We start from the raw sequence: 22,277 nt of genomic DNA on the forward strand, positions 1-22,277 counted from the left end.
AATGTTGCACTACACTGTGTTGCTAGCCTTCCGCTATGCTCATCTTCATAAGCATTTGAGTGCACTTCCCGGAACTCGCACCATTACCTCCCTTCCATTCACTCATCACTATCGGAAATAATTTACACACATCTCCAGATGTATGTCAGCTGCATGCTGTCCTCTTGCGTTCAGAAATCGTATGACAGATCTCTCTTCAGATTTTGTGGGAATTTTGTATTGCGGCATCCATTTCCCCTTACTTCTACTTGCACGTAAACAACTCTGTCTCTGCTTGAAGCAGAGAGTACTGCGGCATGTTTCCGTGCTTGTATAATTTTATAAGAACCTTGCGTGGAAAAATGTTGGCTCTTTGTTTGGCATGAGTCTCGTATTAACTTAATAAGAATTGGAATGCAATTTAGCTGCAAAGGGTGTTTATTGGATACATCTTGCATTCAATACGCTTCCTTATATGTTCTTTTGTGTAACATCTGAGCTGAGCTGTGTAATATCCTTATATGTTCCTAGCAATCTAAGGTATCATCATTAATACTTCTTCCATAATTGTAAATACCAATACTTTGGATAATAAAAATATTGTGGATACCGAGGCAGGCAAACCTGGTATATTTGTTTTGCCTCAAACTTGACATATATATCCAAATTGTTTCACCTACCATAAAATACTTGAATGAGGACACAGTAAGGTTTGATTTGCACTGTCAATTGAAATTTTTAGTCATTTTTATTTAAAATCATTAATCTTCTTTGACATCCATACTTAATTTTTTCTCAATATAAAACATCTATTAAGAAAAGTTTCTTAAACCCGTACAAGCTAAATACATAGATTATGCCTTCTACAAATAAATAATCATTTTTTTAAATGTCTAATTGAATATTAAGAATTTGTTAATTGAATATTAAGAATTAGAATTTGAAGATTTCAACATACCTGTACTTCGAGATGATAATTTATTAGATCTCCCTGGAAATATAAGCAACAATTTCATAAAATGATTCTACTATTAACTTTAAAGAGCGTTTATAGTTGCAACATTTCATAAAACGATTTCTCTTTTATTTATGGCGTTGTATTTTAACTTTTGAGTATAAAGTTACCAAGATAATATTTTTTCCTTGTAACAATCAATGACAGTAAAAGGGAAGTTCAATGAAATATAAATTTTCTGATACTTAATAATCTTCTTTGTTATGACATATTTCACATTTTTATATAATTCTCAAATCAAATATACTACATTTCTTTAAAATTATCAGCTGTCTGCAATTATTTTCTGATTCACACAATAAATTTTTGTCCAAATACCATATTAACTAAGGATAATTCTTGATAAGTACTAAGAAGATTAAGCAAAATCTTACCGTTTTAATTATGCTATAATATGCAAATATAAATATAAAGTTAATATCTACCAAGAACTCATGTTTCAAATTTCACATGACCATTCCGGAATCGCGTATACCACTCGAACACGCGTGTACGAGGTAAAAACTCATAATCATACACTGGTTTGATCATATCTAATGTTTGAGTAAATATTTTACCAACCTTGAAATAAAATTTAATATTCACTTTTTGATTCATCGTGTTTTTGTGACGAGGGGATATCAGTTACATTTACTTTTCTCGCTATCACTTAACACTCCGTTAAACTGTTCTCATGATTGTGGTCTCATTTTGTTGATCAGATATCCAGCTTTCGATTATATATTGCTTTAATAGATGGAGAATGTTGTTATTTGTAAAGACAAACAGTTAATTTACTTTTCCGACATACTATGTAGAAGGTAATAGTCTTGGATTTCATTAAACAGCAATTTTATAAGAAGAGCACCTTTTTGGAAAATTTAATTTAATTGCTATTCGGCTCTCACAGATAGCCTTATATGTAACATCTCTATTTGCCTTTACTATAATTATATTCTAGAAGGTAACGAGGTTTGCCTGTCTAGGGAGCCTTCTCTTTGATAAAAGTTAATTTGGCAACACGAGAATTGCGCAAAAGTATCCACGTCAACCTTTCGAAATTTACTTGATTTTTGTTTTGTTTACTTTTTATTTGACGCAAAATGAAGACTTTGAACTAATAATAGCAGCCGAACAGAAGTATTTATTAGAATGTACTAAATGTAGCAGCTTTTATCATCTTTGCTTTAGAGGAGTTTATCCTTGACTACTCTACTGTTTAATACAAATATTTAAAGAAAAAAATATCCTGGTCATTAGCCTACATAGTGACATTCAGAATCATTACAAAGACGTTTGATGGACAGAAAAAATAAAGAAAGAGACCATACAGTAAATCTGTGTGAAATACTTTGCTTATCATTATGCGCATTACACATGTATATTAAGCGCGTTTAATATATAGATTTCACTGTATCCGTAAAATCTGCACACTGAAAGTCATTAGATGGGGGGACGGAAATTATAAACAATGTAAACAAAATTACGGATATTCTACTGCTAAACAAAATACATATCTTAGATTATTTATTTGACTTGTTATTATTAGTAGCGGCTTATAGTGGACCTAGGTGGTAATCATAGTGCCTTATTAGCTCTGGTTTCCTTGAATTCTTATAAATACCTCCTTGTATTGAACCGTTTGTTTTGTTCTTAGTTGTTATATACAAAGCTATGCAAAATTAATAGTGAATACGCTTTGGTCAGCTACACCATAAAGAAAATTTAGATATAACTACACGCTTTGCGACCAAGTAAACTCTAGATTTTATTAGTACTATTCTAGATTTGGAAATTCCTTAGCTTAGTACGATTGTTAGACCTGAGTCTTGAATTTCGCTTATTAAGCAGATTTCGTCTACCCTAATAGATAACTTCCAAACAAGATTGAAAACCGAGAATTTCGATACTTGGAATAGGTCAAATATAGATTTGCAGACCACGATTGCGGGTCTTGATACAAGTCGGCTGTCTCTGTCTTGCAAGAAAATTGGGCCAAATGCATGATATTTTCTGTTTTGCAGTTAGGGTAAAATTTCTAATCTGATATTTCAATACAGATTTCATATTTGTGTCCTCCATGTATTTACATGAATACCTCATTTATGAACGGAGGATGTATGTTTTTTTAATAAATAACTATTTCTGATACCCTATCCACTATGCTAGTGGGCAAGAAACGGATCTTTAGCTGAATGGTTTTCCAGGTTCAATCCCCAGTTATACAGAGAGGTGTATTTCATTTCGATTTTAATCCTAAACATATGAGTTTCCACATTTTACATTGCGTGGATTCTTCAAGGAGCACTAAATATGAGATCAATTAAATACACATCTTTATAGTTTTATAATATTAAAAAGAAGAAACAACATGCTTAGTGAGACACGTAGTAGGAAGACCAAGGATCGATATCTAGATGCAGTTACTTAGAAGAAACCTTATCAATAGCTCTCCCAAGGGAGATAATTTTTAAAATTACCATATTGCTCACCAGTCTATGGTTGAGGTGAGAAAGAAGAAGATATGTCAATTCAATCCTAAGAAGAGAAAATTTATATGCAGATAACTAATCGTGTTATTATTGAAAAAGTGATTTCGTTTACTAATAAAGGATATTTATAAATTAAACGTTATCATGGTACGTATTAGGAGTCTCGTAAGAGAAGGTAAGATTTGTAGTCAGTGGGTTACTAACAGACCATAAAAAAAGACAATTGTGCCTTTAACGGAAAAAAGATTACATATCTATGTTGGGATTCGTATATCCTAGAAAAGGAAACGTTTTATTAGCGTTTCGCGGTACCTTTACAATATAATTATCTTTAAGAAAAAAATATTGTTAGCTCCTAAGAGTCGACAGTTTATTTTAAACTAATTTCTTATTACTGGGTATGGTATAGCTTCCATTAGTTTTAGTTTGTGGTGCAGAATGAAATACAGCATTTGATAATTTAAAGGTATTCCTGACTCCAGCATAATACATTTTGAATCTGTCCATCAACAATTGGATTTTATGACTGAGTTTATATGGTGTCAGCAGTGCGAAAAATTCCTTAAACGTGCTGGAATGAAATGTTCTCTTATTTTGGAAACTGATCAAGATGTTAGAAAAAGTAGTGGATAGTTGGACGTAGGCAAAATGTACCCAGTGATTATGACGTATGATTCACCACTGCAACTAGTCGTTAGTCTGCAATGTGCCCTTGGCGAAACACGAACTTTCAATGAGCAGTTACTATTTGTATTGACGATAGCCGGTTTCATCCAGACTCGTTCCCGATGTATGTTGTTCCAACCACTGTAATGATCGTATAATATTGTAGTAGTATATCTACTTCTTAAAATCAGAATTGACAATTTGGCATGACACCTTCTCGGAAGTACTGGCATTTATAGACTCCATTACTTTTATCATTACATTAAAGTTATATAAAATGTCTTGAAAAGGACCATCTAGAGTCATGTAATATGTATAACTCAAAGTTACATTCTTAATACACTATAAGGCAATTTATACTGGAAAAAAAGTCTTATAGAATCAATTTTATCAGCTTTCATAATAAGTTTGAATTTTTATTATTTCCGTATGTACCATGAAAAAATGCAGTTTTCAAATGGTAATTAATTATTCAAATAAAGTTTACCCTCTGGAGATATATGTAAAGTTTTTACTATTTGCCTTAATCTTAAGCGTTTATTTTGCACATTTTATCATACCTTTTCTTGCTGGTGCAGTCCTATAAGCCATCCCTAGAAAAATAGCAGTTACTGTTTTCATTAACTAATTATTTATAACATTCTCTTTCATTTACTATATTCTATTTATTTTATTAAAGAGGGTATACCACGAATACAAATTATTTTTCATAACAACAAGTGGACATCTATTGACATAAGTGTTTAAAAGATGTTTTTCAGTATATTTGTCTGTTAGTCATACGATACGTAACACTCGGTAAGTTTAGATTTCTATTCAACAAATAAGTTTTTACTTTACATGATCAATATGTTACATCTTTTCACAATCAATATATTTATCAATAAAATATTCCAAATTAAAATATATTGAATACTAACTTTCATACTAACTATACGTATCTATTCGTATTTCTTGTTAAAGATGTAACAATTCTTAATTCTAAGACATATAGTACATTCAAACAATCAAACGGAATGCAAACCAACAACCAAACAACAAACAGAATGTAAACAAACCAACTAATCTGGATCACTTTGGCCGTACTTGACCTTTCAAATTTTTATACGAAATTTCTTCCTGAGTTTAAACGATGCTGGAGCAGTTAGAGTAAATAGCTTTTAAATTTTAAAGAAATGTGTTAACACTCATACTTAGTGAAACGTATCGTGTACTATATTTTCTCAAAACGTTACTAATTGAACTTGAGTCCCTTATACGTCCTATATATCACAAAACTCAAGGTTTACAATTGTGATGGTATAATATATCACAAAAGAAATCTAAGGATAACAACTTACATAATAACATTTTATTCTCTGAAATATTAACATGGCAGTGAAAAGGTAAGTTATATTTATTTGCATTAAGATCTCATTAGGAAACGAAACACAGAGTATTATCAATAGTTTAAACAAGGAAATCCATTTTAAAATATTTCCAATTATGCAAATTTACGACAAGTATGTATTTCATTGCACAGGTTTGAGTTCTATTTTTTGTTGTTGAAGAAAGTTTAAATTTGTAATATTTATAATGGTTCGTATTTCACATTAAGCTGTTGCTTCACGTATCATATATCCTGGTTGCTGAAAGCTACTGTAGACTTCAATGTACTACTTATCTTAATATCTACTTTGGTGATGATAGGAAGAACCACCGTTTATCTTTCAAGCAATTGTTTAAGTACAGAGAAAACGTATTAAGGAAGTTATTGTTGTCACAGTTTGTATTCCATTGTACTTTGTATGGAAAATCGTAATTAAAGATAAAAATTAGGTAATGTGTTACCGACTGAAAGTGCGGAGATGATGACCAAAATAATGAAGATATGAAATTACACATTAGTTTTTGTTAAAGTGAAATAGTATCAAAGTCAATAACAACCATTATCCCTCATTATTACCATTCCAACCATTCCCATTCATTATTACTATTGGTAAGTAAATTTGTTTTGAAATATCTCAAGAAAAACATCACAGTTATCAGCCAGAAATGGACAGAGAATTTCTTAACGAATATCTGGTGTATGAAAACAATATACCTTGATTTCAGTTTCAAAAATGACATTTTTTACTACTGTTTGTTACCTTTGAAGGAGAAAAGATGAGGGAAATTATAAAATTGTTTACTCTGGATTATGTGACTGTAGGTCAATAAATTTGAAATGCTCAAACACATTTTATGACGATAGATGTACGGACTCTTTGGACAAGCAAGTCGTCAACTGCACAATTCTTCTAATAGGTTTAACGGAAGACTAGTACATCAGAAAGTGATCAAGCCTACAAATGCTACTGATTTGTTGAGAGGTATCACGATTATATGGAAAATTAGAAATGGCATTATATTTCAAATGTTTGCAGTATGTGTGTTGAACTTTGGTAAATGCTTGCGGATAATCTTGCGGGTAAGCATAGAGTTTTTCAGTGTAATGACTTACTAATGCATACACCTCACCGCACGGGCTACTGAAAACCCATTCACTTCATAACATAACTACATCAACTTAAGTCATTTTTTCTGGAAGCGTAGCCTTAACAACAGTTCAATACATTGATACTACTTAATCATAGTCCAAACTGTGCACGATTATTGTAGTATAAACTTCACTTTTTTTCATAAGTGAAAATTCGTTCCAGGAAATACTCTGGATTATTCCTCTGACCGACATAGCTACATACCTCCTTATTTCAACGTCATTTTACCTTCTCAGTATTGCTGGTTATCGAATGGTATTTGTATAGTATATGTGATATTGTTTTGCAAAGTTATGGATATATCTCCAAGAATCAGTTCTTACGGTAGTCCATTAGTTACTTCTTCTCTCCGTGTTCAGAAAGTTCATGTTTAAGGTTATGTTGGTGACACAATATTTTACAAACCGACAACCGACAAAATTTTACAAATGCTGCACTTATTGCCTTCTTCCGGATTGAATACACTCTTACTCTATTTGGGAAATAGGTGCTTAGCATTTCTTGTTTCGGTGTTCCAAAGGGTAGACAGATGTAATTATGTTTCTTTGTGTTGACTTTTTTACGATGTGAAAATTATATAGCTTTTGACTAAGTAAGTATGCTGTTCTGTTTTTTGATCATAAATAGAGTTTATAAAAACATTCTCTATTGTCATAGCATTGTCAAATGTTATGTCACACCAGAACTAAAAGAAAGAATATTGAATATTACTAACAAAATATAAAGAAACATCGAATTAATAGTGAAAAACAGAAGTAAAATCTTCCCAGCTGGAATTCTTTACACAGAAGCTTGAAGCATTTTAATCGATTCTGATAGAAAATTTAAACGAATTGAAGCAGTAATATGGTATTATAAGAAATGCGAGGTATGTAGTGAATAACAATGAAAGATTACAAATTGCAATAAACAAGTTATTCATGTTTTCCTGAAATATAATTGTAGTGCAGAAAATATTAAAGTAAATAAGCTTGACAATTTTTTAGACTGTTGTGCCATGCTTAATGGCACATAGAATACGATAAATCGTCCTTACAGTAGGGGCAACAAAATAAAGTAAAAATACTGAAAACCTAATTTTATTGTGGATTTTGAAGAAAACAGAGGAAGACAATAAGAACAGACAAAAGCGTTTAACTGCATACCGGTCTCGTGTTATTACATGCAATTGAAGCTACTCAATCCACACCGAAATTTAGCTGTGATTTGTATAATGTATGAAAATGGAAGGCATACACGTAGTTAGTTAGAAAGTTTTAGGTATGATGATTCTGCGAAAAAGGGAAACACCATAGATAAAATCTATAATTTGTATCTAATATATATTTTATATAAAATTGACACATTGAATTCTTCAGAAAGTGTTTTCTTTCTCCTAATAGGAACATTTTATTAAAACATAATGTATAGTGATTCCTTCACCTCCGAAGACTTCAAACTCACCTTTAAACAAATTTAAAATTAGATATTTAAATTTATACTTCAATAATCACGATATTTGTAAGAACACGTTGATCAAGGTGATTTTACTTTAAGAAAGTAGTAATTTCTCGATTATAATGTTTTAATTTTGATAGTTTTCTTTTATAAATTGCAAGAAATCCAGACTCAGAAAATACTAGGTTGCTATTTAATGAGGTTGCTATTTAATTAGGACTTACCTCAATACACCGAAAAAGAATGAAGTATTATTTTATTTAGTTATAGCTTTTTTTAGTAAACTATAGTCTGAAACAGTGGGAATCTGTTTCTCACATATAACATTTTTAATATAAAAAATGTATTCTTGACAATATAAAGATCATCAAAATTTCAAACAGGTATACAGTAAGGAATATTATTTACTCACATGGGTTTGTTGGTGGTTCAAAGTCTGGAAAATACGGAAACAATTTCATCATTAAAATATATATAATTTTTCTTTCATTTCTAATTCAATATTCTTAATGTTAATACAGAATAAGTTTTACTTACCGTTATTTATTTTCAAAGGAAATCGCTTATCTTCTAGTGGTTCGTCTGTAATGACGTAAATTTCTCATACGTTTTATGTGATTGTTGTATTCATCAGTATTTCCTAAGCCAAAACATATGTAATTACACAAACAAATTAAACAATGCAAGATTGTCAAATACCCGTATTTATATTGTACATGGTTTTGAATGCACAAATTAAAAGTTGAAAATAAATTTACTCTTATAAATAAAACTAATACTGCTTTCATGGGAAAAACGGCAGTTTGTAATTGTTCAAAAATTTGAAGTTAACAAACAATAAACAATAAAGTTAACTACGAAATTAACAACTCATAAATTATAAATATCTTCCTACTATAACAACATTTACATCAAACTTGTGTCAGGTTTGAAGATTGGCCTTAAGTCATGAAATAATTTCAAGTTAAATATATCCTGTGGAAGAAGAACAGGGATATAAATAATTGAATATTAATTCAATAACTCAATTTCATTATAAAGTTGTAATTTTACTTATTCTATTTTGCAAAGTCTGTTTCTAACAAGATTGAAAAGTTTGAGATTTATAATATTTGATGGTCACAAAAATAGTTGTCTAGAATTGTATCAAATTGTACATTGAAACTATTTAAAAAAACTTTAAAACATGGTTCAGCATTTAAGTCTCAAAATCATTAAGAAGCATAGTATTGAAAAGTTGAAACTTTTCCTTTTGGAATTTCTTGACATTCGTTTAAACATATTGCACTTCTAATAATTTTATCAGGAAATAATAAAATGCAGAATTAACTAAAGAAGATTCGATCTTAAAGTTGATCTTGTTTTCTTGGCCATTTGTTTATTAACAGATTTTTATATAAGAGATTCTTTAAGGTCGTTTCTTACCAGGATCTGGTGGAGGATAATATATTCCTAAAACGAAATTTTATTAATCATAAGAAAAAATAATACCAATTCTTTTAAAGAGGTAAATATAAACCATTATTTGATTGAGGTAGTATAAAGTCTAATACACACAACTGTAATAAATTATATCTTATTGTCTTACCTAGTACTTTAGAACATGCTTTCTTTTTCGAGGAGGTATTTAGTCATAACAATTCTCCCCTCAATTCAGAAAGTGATTACGAAAGGAAAAACTTAATATTTATGTAATCATATACTAAATTCTAGAATAGAAAAGCCTCGATTCTTGGAAATGCTCAGAACACTCACATTCATATTTCCATTGATATCATGCCATAAATCTAAGATAACAATGGACGATCATTGGGTAGAAAGAGGAAAGTCAGTTGTCGAACGCTCCTTTTTCTAGATTTCTTTTATTTAATTTATCCTAAAAACTAATAACGTTATTTATTATTTCTCACTTGTTTTCCTGTATTTTCCCCTCATTTTTCTTGTTTTACCTAATCACATCGAACATCTGGGAACATTCATCAGCCACCGTCCTACCAATTGTTGTGTTACCCTATTGGAAGTCATGCTAGACAACTTTCTGACCTTCTGAAAATTCAATACCTGTTGGTTTTGAATTGCGTTCTTAACAATGCATCAAATAAAGTACTGCGGAAACTTGCACAGGACTGAAGATAATACGAATCCCTATTATTAAATGCGTTCATGGAAAAATGCTATCCGATTCTGTAAATGATATGACCCTCATTAATTACTTTGTTTTGTTAAGTGTAAATTATATTTCGCCGCTGATGTACATAAATAATTAGTTTTACGAAATATTTAATGCATTAGATTGCACTCTCGCATTAAAAGTGTTGTGAAACTTGTGGTACCATTCATGAACGGCTCTAGTATAATACTTTGACAGAGGCGGACCACTTAATTAAAAAAAAAAACATTAAAAGTTCATTAATGAACCAAGTGTCTTCAATTATCTTTTACGACATTGTCATTTAGTAACTGATAAGTATAAGAATTATTTGGTTTCTTTGGTTTGTCTCTTTTTTTTCATGTTAAGAAAGTAGTGTCATAACCAGGGATATAAAAGGTTTCTGAGCCTAAGAGAAAGAGAATTTTGTACAGTTCGTACTGGTTTAACCAAATTTCGGTAAATGTTACACAAGGGTTACTTTCATTCCAAGACTGTAAACAAAATTTTCATGTTGTTGTAACAATATATTTTTAAGTTCTTTGTATATTTCCTATTTCAATAACCCCTGAAGTATCTCCCATTTTAACTTATATAGTATTTGCATTTGATTTTTATATTTTGCCGAAATTAACATTTAAAGGAGATTTATTTTGAATTTTAGGGGCGAGTATGTGTCGGCCATAAACCTCATTGTGAGGAGGCATATCTATATTCCTTTTGACACCTTCATTAAAATATTAGTAACTAATAAATTAATTGGTAGTGTATTATATTACCGAGGAAATTTTTGAGATGTTAGAACGCTGTTAACCTTTGAAACTTTCTTGCGTATTTAGGAACATTCTGAAGGATAGGCCTACTTGAATATTCCTTTCGTTGTACAGTTTGACTATATTATAGCAGTGATGAACTCCCATATTGTATCAAGAACTAATAATATTAACCTGGATCTTCACACAAGGCGACAGTAATTGAAACCTATTTATTTTAAGAAATCTGTATTTGAACAAGTTTGAAACATATGCATAACTTTAACTAATTATTTATTCTTAAAAGGAAAAGTTTATTACCTTAATGCTAGTTGACGATAGACTTAGAAAATTCTTAAAAAAACAGCAAAGAAATAATCAGTACTTACCTGATTCGTCTGGTATTGGAAAATCTGAAATTTACGAAACATAATTACGTGTACATTTTTTCCGTTATGGTAACGTATGTGGAATGCAATGTAGTTGCCACAAGAACAATAAAGAATAATAGTTCAAATATAAATTTACAGTGCATTTCGTTAGAAAATGTGTTGACATTATACTGTTGTTGTAATATTTCAGTAATTCCAAAACAATTTCATTCATTTTTAGACTTATATTATGTGTACATTCTAAAAAAGAAAAAACACTGCTCTAAGCATTGTGACTATACTGAGAAATCACAGCATCCTAATACTTTAGTACGTTCAAATTACATTCTACATAGTTGTTTCACAAATTATATATTATGATTATTACGCAGTGCTGGGGTGACTTACATAAGTTTCAGTTTGACTACATATATACTTGATACTTTATTTGTTTCCCTAGAGATAATTTTCCAGAGTAGTGAATCAGTCTATAATATACTCTTTATTTTTTGAGGAAGCAATAGGTTGTATTTCCTGATTCGACAAATTCTTTCATCATCATTCACTTGCTTTAATCACTCTCTCCCTTAGACTAGACTTTCATAATTGTGGGACGTTAAAGTAGAAGATTTAATTTAATTTTCTCTATCTTGCACTGAATGTTCGGTCAAGATCAGGTATGAAATATACTCTACTTTTATTATTTTAGAACAATGAAACAAATTACAAATATATTGCTATAATTGATGAGAAAGGTATTATAGTTAAAGATACCTTATATATTAATGTAGTTTATATGGTGTATAGTCAGTTACGTAGTAACACTTTTTTGAGTATAATTTTAGTATGGAAAATCACGTACTCTATAATCCTACAAACAGAGCAGCAACCTTAACAAATCTTATAATGGATTTGGTTTCAATGTTTCGGTTTTAATCCTGATAGAATATGCATGTAGGAGATGATTATTCAAAGTTTAATTACGATTAAAAGAAGGTATGTTAATTTCATTAGTAATATATCCCTTGTATATAACAATATTATAATATTGAGTAGCTAAAATCTAAGCGATACTCAAATGCAATAATTACTTGCTAAACTTACCCGTATCTCCCGGCAAATCTGGTGGAAATATTTCTATAAAAGACATAATTTCTATTACAGCAAGCAAGAATTCAATTAAGAATTTCAAGAAGGTAGCTTTATTATATACGTCAGTCTAGAAATCATTTATTTCCTTTTTCTATTTGAAATAAATCTCTAGATATGTAAATAACAAAATCCATCATGGAAGCAATATCTACACACATTGATTTCCAAATGTGTAATTAATTCTAAGTTAAATGACATTATTAGTTGAAACATAAGAAAATTTGACAAATATATCTTACAAAAATTAACCAAGCAGCAACAACTGCAAAAATCAAATCAATAATGATAACGAAGGAATTTGAGTACTGAACACATAACATTATCTTTTATATCTTCGACTCCACTTAAATTCATGGGAGAATTCTGATGCCTTTCTCTAATTTTTAAACATTTCTGCTAACTATACTTAAGAAATATATATTATTCTTTTACTCAGGTGTAAAACATTTAATGTCGTATGTTGTAAGTTTTCACGGGTTACGTCATAATAAATGTCCAGCCAAGATTTAATTCTTAAGCTTCTGAATCCTCTATGGCATAACCAGCTTGCGAAAATAAAGACAAATTATCGCCTTCAATGTTATGAATTTTAATTAAATTAATTGACGGTTTTTATATTAGGACAAATAAGCATAAAATATCTCAGTGAGTCCTGGAGTTAAATATCTACAGAAAGAGCTAACGGACGCACTGCTGTAAGAGAAGTGACAAAGAGTTTTACACTCTAATATACAACAGATTATTACCTATGAAAATTACAAAGTGTTAATGTAAGGATAATAGCTCTGATAATAAAATAAGTCATTTTATTCTCTAAACTTACTAAGAGTTACAAAGAGGGCATTAAATACAGTGGCTGTGAATCAATGATATGACTGGTGGAACAGTGAAGAGAGCACGACTTAACTCGCATATGAATCATAAGGGAATATCACTAAGTGGCAGAATGTATATTTGGGAAATTTGAGCAGAATTCCTTAACATAAGTTTGAGGTATCATTGTATGTTGTAAATTATGTTTCCTATTTAAATAAAAAGAAACTCTTTGGAAAAGAGAGAGTTTAGTAAAAATAATAAATTAATATATCTAAGGGAACTGAGGCATAGTACTTGGTACTGCTAAACATGATTTTGTCATAATTCTAGAGCTCCAGCACTTAATAATGTACTCCATCCTCTAATGTGATATGACCAGATCGTATAAAGACCTTTCGCTTTCTGGCTATTAACTTATTCAACGTTCGTCTGGCTAAATGAATTTTCGAAGGGCTTGTACGACTTTCCTTTGGTATACATATGAAAAGTACTTAATACTTCGCCATATTCACATTTTATATCTTCAAACTGTAAACGCTTTATAGAATCTTTCTTTGTTGTTACATATAGAATTTTATTTGTTAAGTGTAAATTTATTGATGATATAAATTTCAGCTTTTCTCATAATAGTCCAATGAAAATAATTATATGTTTCTTTGTTAATATCTTAACCGAAAGGGTTCGATTTTGTCATCCAACATGTAGATTTGAGGAGAACGGCAATCAAGTCCTTCAAACCTGCTACTCTCTTATCAGTTTCATTTTTAAGGGATCATTCATAATCTTGAAAATCAGGAGCACAATATCACTTATGTTTCCATTTATGCCTATATGCGCTGTAAATTAAATCGTTCAGTTGTCATTACCAATTAGTGTTTTACCTAATAATGATTTTATATATTGTGTATGCAAATAGTTAGTCGTAGCAGAAAACTTTTATTAAAAGGAAATTCTTATTGTGTTTTGATCCAATAAAATAAACAAGTGACAATGAAGTATAAATAGTATTTCCTTAACTGTATTTTTCATACGCATCTTGGAGAAAATATAGTCCGTCTTTATCCCTCATACCATCAAAGTTTCAACCGTTTTGCGGTGAAGACATTCTTGCAGTCACTTTGTCGTTCATATTTTATATCAGGCTACCGCTTTATCTTGAGAACAGTATTACATTAAATAATTTTGAGATTTCGGAACTTGCATATAATCTTGAGTTATGTTTAACAGTTTTGGAACGTAAGTTTATATTTAGACATTTTCTATATTGCTATATTTTGAGGACCGTTGATGTCTCAATTAAACTTGACATAGTCATTTAATCAACTACGAGGGCTATTCGAAAAATCGTTAACGCGTGTGCCAAACATGACAAGAAAAAGCAACGTTAGTACTGTAACATTGTGTACTGTCGTTTATTAGATATTGAGCTGTACGAGAAAATTGTTCACTCGTCAAATATAACAAATAAAAATAAGCTATGCAACATAGAAACTCCCAAATGTGAAATACGTACGATAATAAAATTTCTGAGTGCAGAAAGTTTCAGCACCTACGATTTTTTGCGAACTGTTGGGCCTTTACGCAACAAAAAAGCGTTGAGCGAATATGTAATACATGAGTGATATTACATGATTAAAAACTGGGGAACTAACGGTACGATGCTGCAAGAAGTGGCGTTCATATGTAGTCAGCAAAGAACTCGTATAAGAATACAACTGTCCGTGTAGTTCGTCGGTTCAAGATATTTCAAGGTTCTTGTTCACTTTCTCTAAAATTCTGAATAATGAGATGTGCTTCAAATGGGCTACTTCAGTCAAAGGCAAGAAATACTTTTTGCCAAAAGAATTAGAAACTTTGTAAAGCGCTATGACAAGTGCCTCAATTTTGATGGTGAATATGATGAAAAGAAATATGGTGTTGTAATTTTCTAATGTGTATAATAAAAATGATATCTGCGATTGTATTCTTCGATAACGAAACTGAGTTTTGTTTCAAATTGCCTTCTTATTTAATTACTTTAACCACACAAAAGTTCTACAGTATTATGATTCTCTGCATATAACATCCTAAATGTTCACAATTATTTTTTTTTCATTCTCGTAAATATATAGGTGTTGTTTAAGACATTATACTTCATAATATGGACACGTGACTACCTATCGAATAACATTGTAACTATAAGAATAATATTCCGTCAGGCCGACAATGCTTTCTTATTCTTCATTTCAACGAATATTAGAATATACTGACTAGATGCTTAACAAATTACTTGTTAATAACTAAATTAGAAATCCTTGCTAAGGGCAACAGAACAAATGAATTTCGCATATTTTTTTCATATTTCAATTCTTAATTTTTGTTATGACCAATTTACGACAACGGTATAGAAAATTCTATGAAAAAACTAAGCAATAATTAAAATTTACCGGGTTCGTATTGTGCCTCATATCCTGAGGAATATGAAATAAACAAAGTTATACAAAAATTTACAAAAGGATATAGGTTATGCTCCACGAAAGGTTTAATCAACAAAACCAGCAGAGAGTGCCAGTGAAAAATACACAGAAAACGTGAAAGTTCTTAGGAAGCATAAACAGTATTATTCTATATGTCAACCTCCAATTCTTTGATCTATCTGCTTGGAATTCTGTTTACAATTTTTAAATAAGTAATAACATATTATAGTAAACATTTTCAATTATATGCTATACTAGTCATATTACTCGCGTAACCGAAAAGTTCATCATTTTGCAACTAAATAAATCACCTTGTTATTGTAAAATTGTAGTCTGTACTTCAAAACTAATCATATATTTTGTAAACTGTCACATAAAATTGTAATATAAAATTATTTTGATATTGTGCAAGGCAGCAATAAATGAATTAAGCTTTAGTATATTAGGCTTTAGTATTTTAACCCTACGAAGCGAGTAATCGATGCTTAGCGTAAGATACACTTTATTGAATTGTTGATATTTGATATATCAATCAATGAAACAAACTGATTACCTAATATTTTGTTTTCTACGTATTTGCAATTTAACGTAGTTAATTATCCAAAAAAAATAACATCTTGAGAAAATAGTTCCATATTAACTAAAGACACACACATATAACTTTTTTGACAGGAAACAGGAAAATTAATAATCCCGTTAATTCTACTTCTGTTATTTTCAAAACGTTGCATACGTAACAATATATTATATCTTGGATTAGGGTGGATATGAAAATATTGGTTTTGTTTGTTACGTTACAAGTTTTCCCTGGTTAATAACAGTATTTCTTGACGTATGTTTTTAATAGATTTAGAAGGGAACCAGGTAAGAGAGGAATACCAGATTGAAGTTTCGAATAGATTCTCGGTTTTAGAAGATTCGAAGTGCACTAGTGTTGAGGATACTTGGATTGAAATTAGAGATAGCATTAAACGTTCAGCAATATAAAAATTGGGACACGCGGAAATACGTAGGGAACAAACCATGGTTGGACCAGAAATGAGAGAAAGAAAACTTGTAGAGAAGAGAAAACAGGAAAAGCTGGCTACAAAACCCGAATGAAATAACTAGACCAAATTTCGCAAATATCAGGCTGGAAACTTCCAAAACTTTTAGAACAAAGAAACGCGATTTTTTGAAAGCTAAAATTATGGAATTTGAAGATAATATTAAAAATAAAAATACTCGGAATATACATAAAAGGATCAGCGAATTTAAGAAAGGCTATCAACCTAATGCTTATATATTATAGAAAGCTGACGGAACAGTTCTCACTGATACGGATAATATCTTAAATAGATGGGAATATTCCTTTGACGATTTCCTTAACACGCAGCCAAAAAGTAATATGCGTGAAGAAAAAGAGATACACACCGCAGAACCGTCCATTGCAGAACCCAACCGAATAGATTAGAAGCCGCTCTAAAGGAATTAAAGGAACACAAATCTCTGCGCGTAGATGAAATTCTGGCTGAGTTAATTTTAGCTGGAGGCAAAACATTGTGGAACAAGGTACACAAACTCATTCTCCTTGTCTGGAACAAGGAAGAATTGCCACAAGATTGGAAAGAATCAGTCATTTTTCCAATTCACAAGAAATGCGACAAAACTGACTAATAATTATCGAGACATGTCTATTATGTCAATATTCTATAAAATCCTTTCAAATATTCTATTAGCAAGATTTACCCCATACGCAGATGAAATTATTGGAGATTATTAGTGTGAATTTAGACGAAATCGATCAACAATCGCGCAAATATTTACCATTTGCCAAATATTCGAAAAAAGTGGGAATACAATACACTGGTACATCCACTGTTTTTGATCTTAGAAAGGCGTAGTACTCGGTTAGGAGAGAAACATTATACAACGTTCTTACAGAACTTGGAATACCGAGAAAACTAATTAGATTATTTAGCGTATGTTTAAATGAATCTCAAAGTAAAGTCCGGGTAGGAAAATTTTTGTTACAACCATAATGTATATCTATTTTGTGAATTTCTCTTATTTTTAGATTTTGATCTTGAGCAACTGTGGTGCTCCAAATTGTTGCGAAGTTTCGAATATGTAGCTGTAGTACAAGTAAAATATACTTTTAAAAGTGAAGAGTTTCTTCATTCACGAAACTTTAAAAATATGTCGCCTTAGATATGAGAGTTACAAAACCAAAGAGTTCATACAAACTGTAGGGGAAAAAGTTTTGGAGGAGGAAGGCGAAAAAATAGGATTTCCATTATTGCCTGAAATAGGCCTGTAAATGTCTATGTATATGTTTCTTGGTACGCTGAACCGAATAAAAGCATCATCAGGTCAAGTAGGATGAAAAAGAATAACAAGTAATATCATACAGTTTTGCTCTTCGTGTCAACGGCGTTTGTTATTTCTAATAGCCCATTCTTTTTCCGACTCCGGGTAAAAGCTACAGTACTCACCGCAACATTCAACAACAATTTCTTTCGCTCTGGTGCATCTTTCTTAACGTATAAATGAAATTTTCGAATATATTCACTCGAAACATAGCCGAAAACTCAAGAAATATCACAGCACTATCTTTCCAGTTACCTCTCTGTCTCCGGAACGGTTAAGATCGAGGATTTTCCCCTCTAATTGGTTTAATTGTGCACAAAAACACTTTGATTTCCATAAGCTCGTCCACAAGTTCGTGTCATAATTGAATCGCTTTCCTCATATGAGCATACGAGTTGCAGCAGGTCAAGACTAATTCCATATTATGACTCATAGTCTAAGCTAGTAAATATGCATTAAACTTGTATTTCTGGAAATCAGATGGAACATTTCGTGAGAAGAAATTGAGAGACCTTCCAAGAAACTGTGCTATATTTTGAATTTTTATTTTTATCAAGTTCAATTCGTGAACAAACCTACGCTGTTTATGAGCAACGTAACGTGATTAAGAGCAAAAGCTAAAGATGATTCAATTGCTTTCGTTCCAGAAATGTTGATGTGCGCAATTCTGATTGCAGTAGTTGACCATCACAGCAAAAGTCGATGATACTCTGGCAAAAGTACACTAAATCAATATGTAAGCAGAAATGCCATTTGCAATGAAGTACATATCCATTACTAAAACGTGTTAAATAATGTATAAAAAAAAACTGAGTACTAAAGGAAACTCGAAGTTTGGATGCCACAAGATTTTTAATCAAAACCATTTACTTGATTGAATTCTGACCTGCTATACTCGTCTGGAATATTTGAACACGAGACATTTCTAAGATAAATGATTACGAAAACATAAAGGTGAGCAAAGGAGAAGCAATAGGCAAAAAAGATGTAACAAAGAATTCCGTACTCTCTGGCAAATCCCACACTAACCCACTAAAAGATTATGTTGTTCCTTTGTGGGAATGGAAGATGATATTACTTCTCGAGCTTGCAGAATTATTAACTTAGACTACCCTGTTGCTGATTAGTAGACGTCTACATAGCTATTGCAACAAAGGTACGGAAAATAGTCAAGAGAATGGTTTAATATACCAAGATAATATTCCTAGACTGTATACATCTTTAACGATCAGTCAGAATTTGAGCGAACTTTACTTCGTGGTACTAATGTACGAACTATATAACACTAATCTGGTACCGTAATAATATACTTTGTTTCGCTCTCTGCATAACTCCTTGAGAGAATTTATGATAAATTTAGGACTGGCTGTGGAAACGATGTGAAACTTTTCACAAACCAAACAAAAAAGATTTACCCAGATGGGATTATCATTTTGAAGGAAAATTGACAGACCGTCAACGAATAAAATTGTGCATATGCGTTTGCACACTTTACTTTTCCTATTAGAATAAATGTGTTTGAGAATTTGAACTCCAAAATCTCAGTGGCTTTAGACAAGATACATAATACAGTGGTTTGTTTTATTAAGACAGTGTTCTAGAGCTATCCGAAGTGTATATTACATCTTCAGCTTTTCGAATCGGAAAGTAATCACCAAGATTCTGAACCTGAAACCGTTCATCATCTATTTTAAGAATGGAAACTAAAGAGTTCATTTACATCTGTAACACTTAAATATTTGACACTAAGATAAATAAAAATAAGATAAGTGGATTTGGCTTGTGTCAAGTAAAGATTTGTAATTACTATAAACACAAATATAAATTTACGTACTGTTTATTCACAAAATTTAGTAGGTTAAATTTACTCTTGTTCCAGATATCGTAATATTATGTAGACCACTTGGTTGCCAAATAGCTTAAGTAAGGAAAATGTACTAATGCTTGTTTTGAACTTTCATAAATAGATATTGTTTTTAAAGAATTTATGTGAATAGTAATTTATAGAACTATAAGATGCATAGTTAAACTTTTTCTTAAGTAAAGAACAGGAATATGAATTCTTCATGAAATATTGAACTAAACACTCATTTCTGAAACATTTTGATTTTAACATTATGACAATTTGAATACAAATATATTAATACTAAATTTGGAGATAACCAAATTTAGAATCTTTTGAATTTTGAGTCTTGACTCAAAGACTTGAAATACCAAAATCAAATTTGCTCTTAAAAGTTGAAATTCTACTTCGATGAAATGATCGTTTAAGATTACATGTAGTGAATACGGCTTCGTAACTATTTTATTAATCAGGAACTACAACAAAGAATGCATAAACATTTTGCAGAGAATAAGAAATTAATTTAAGGATCAAAAAATATTTCATTGAAAGGAACTTCGTGTTTAAATCATATTATTTTCCTTACATTTATATTATTTATTTACATTATAACGATAAAAATTCTCGCCATTCGTTTTCGTTAGAAATATACAAATACAGTGGAATCATACAAATACCCAGTTCTATGTTTCGATAGAAGGTCATTCATCTTCCAATATGAATTTTCGTGCAGCTGTGCGAAATGTAATTAGGGAAACTACAAAATATTGGACACGTGCAAGTCCCAGGTATGCCTCATTCTCAGAGAAATTTGAAACTTCCCAATTGTCGAAAAAAATAACATGGAGATTGTTATCAATTGTGTAATCCGGCTAGAATTGTGGACGGCAGCATGTGTTCCATCCAAGTCCCTGAATGATATTCTACGAAATCTTTGGTGTCACTTCACCTTTGACTTCTTGATTAAAAGGTCACTCCCTACTCCCATACATGATGCACTCGCTTTAAATGATAAGACTCCAAATTCCTAGTAGAGGTATGGTTGGAAACAATGAGTTTTTAATTTATTCTTGTGAGCTACTTCCTCCTCATACAAAGCATATTTTACGTGTTGTTAGAGACGATTTTGAGATCTGAAGCACAATGTTAGTATATAGGGCGATACGTATGCAATATTACACCCAAACTTCCAATCAACTTGACTTACCTGGTGGGTATGGCTGTCCATAATCTGAAATTGCGAAATATAAGAAAATTACTTCATCATTTAAACATAATGGTGTCAGAAGCTTAATACAAAGCACAACGAACAGTATCAAGTAGAATTCTAAATGTTAATCCATCTAATAATAACACCAAATTCCTATATTATGTTTTAAGCTAACTTAAACTTGTTAATCCGCTTTAATTAAGTTACTACGAAGTAATCATATAACGTTCTCAATGCCATAAATTATAAAAAGAACTTGTTATTGACTATAGACGCACTGATTCTTTGGAAAATTATGGAATAATATCCGCATTTCTCCTAGCTGCATATAGACTTACTTTAAAAGTTACTGCATCCGTTATAACCGCTGCGTGTACAAGTTTGTAGTGGAAATCTTGCAAGAAGAAAGGTGTTTTCTCGCGGCTATTATCCCAGGAGTTAACAATATTTTATGTGCTTTCTGAAGAAGTATTTATTTTGTGGAGCGTGACGTAACATGAGCATAACTAATGTTTTTCGGAAACGTTTTGATGGGTCCTCATGACCTGCGAACACCATGGAAATTTTTTGGTCCTCTGACTGGAACCAGAAACATGCTATCACTTGTTTCTTACTGACCACTGACAATGTATGAAATTAAGAACATTATGTATCTGCTGTCGATTATGCCAAACTTTTCCTCGAAATATTAAAAATTCTGGTTAAGCCCCTAAACGATTCACTTTAATCTTTAATTATCTCTAACTTCAGGACTTCTTCATGGGCGCCAAATGTAATGTTCATCATAAAGATTCAAATATATTCAAACAAACTTCTGAGACTATACGTTAACGGCAAGGTAGTTATGCCCGTCGTTTCAACGATATATTTGACTATTTAGAATGCAGTTGACAGAAGATAAGAGTTATAAATACGTTGGAAATTATTTCCAAGAAGATGTGAGAAACTATTTTAAGATACTGATTTTTTAATACTTGAAGCATTGTTTGCAATTATTAGGTATTAACAATCTAATAATTCAACCTACCTGGAGGGTATGGCTGTAAATAATCTGAAATAGAGAAATACAAGAAAATTGATCAATCTTCGAAA

General features: G+C 31.0%; 1 protein-coding gene across 1 annotated transcript in view; it reads right to left on the reverse strand.

Moving 5' to 3' along the window:
* LOC145691578 (uncharacterized) overlaps window positions 1–22,277 on the reverse strand; it is a 62,610-nt gene that overhangs the window by 14,838 nt on the left and 25,495 nt on the right. The window contains exons 10-17 of the mRNA XM_081766987.1: window positions 22,213–22,236; window positions 21,183–21,206; window positions 12,464–12,496; window positions 11,378–11,401; window positions 9,513–9,539; window positions 8,500–8,523; window positions 4,692–4,724; window positions 938–970 (exon numbers count right to left, since the gene is read on the reverse strand). Coding sequence (XP_081623113.1) covers window positions 938–970; window positions 4,692–4,724; window positions 8,500–8,523; window positions 9,513–9,539; window positions 11,378–11,401; window positions 12,464–12,496; window positions 21,183–21,206; window positions 22,213–22,236 — 222 coding nt within the window. The remainder of the gene's footprint in view (window positions 1–937; window positions 971–4,691; window positions 4,725–8,499; window positions 8,524–9,512; window positions 9,540–11,377; window positions 11,402–12,463; window positions 12,497–21,182; window positions 21,207–22,212; window positions 22,237–22,277) is intronic.

Source organism: Thermobia domestica, chromosome 8, assembly GCF_964235325.1.
Source record: "Thermobia domestica chromosome 8, izTheDome1.hap1.1, whole genome shotgun sequence".
NCBI lineage: Eukaryota > Metazoa > Arthropoda > Insecta > Zygentoma > Lepismatidae > Thermobia > Thermobia domestica.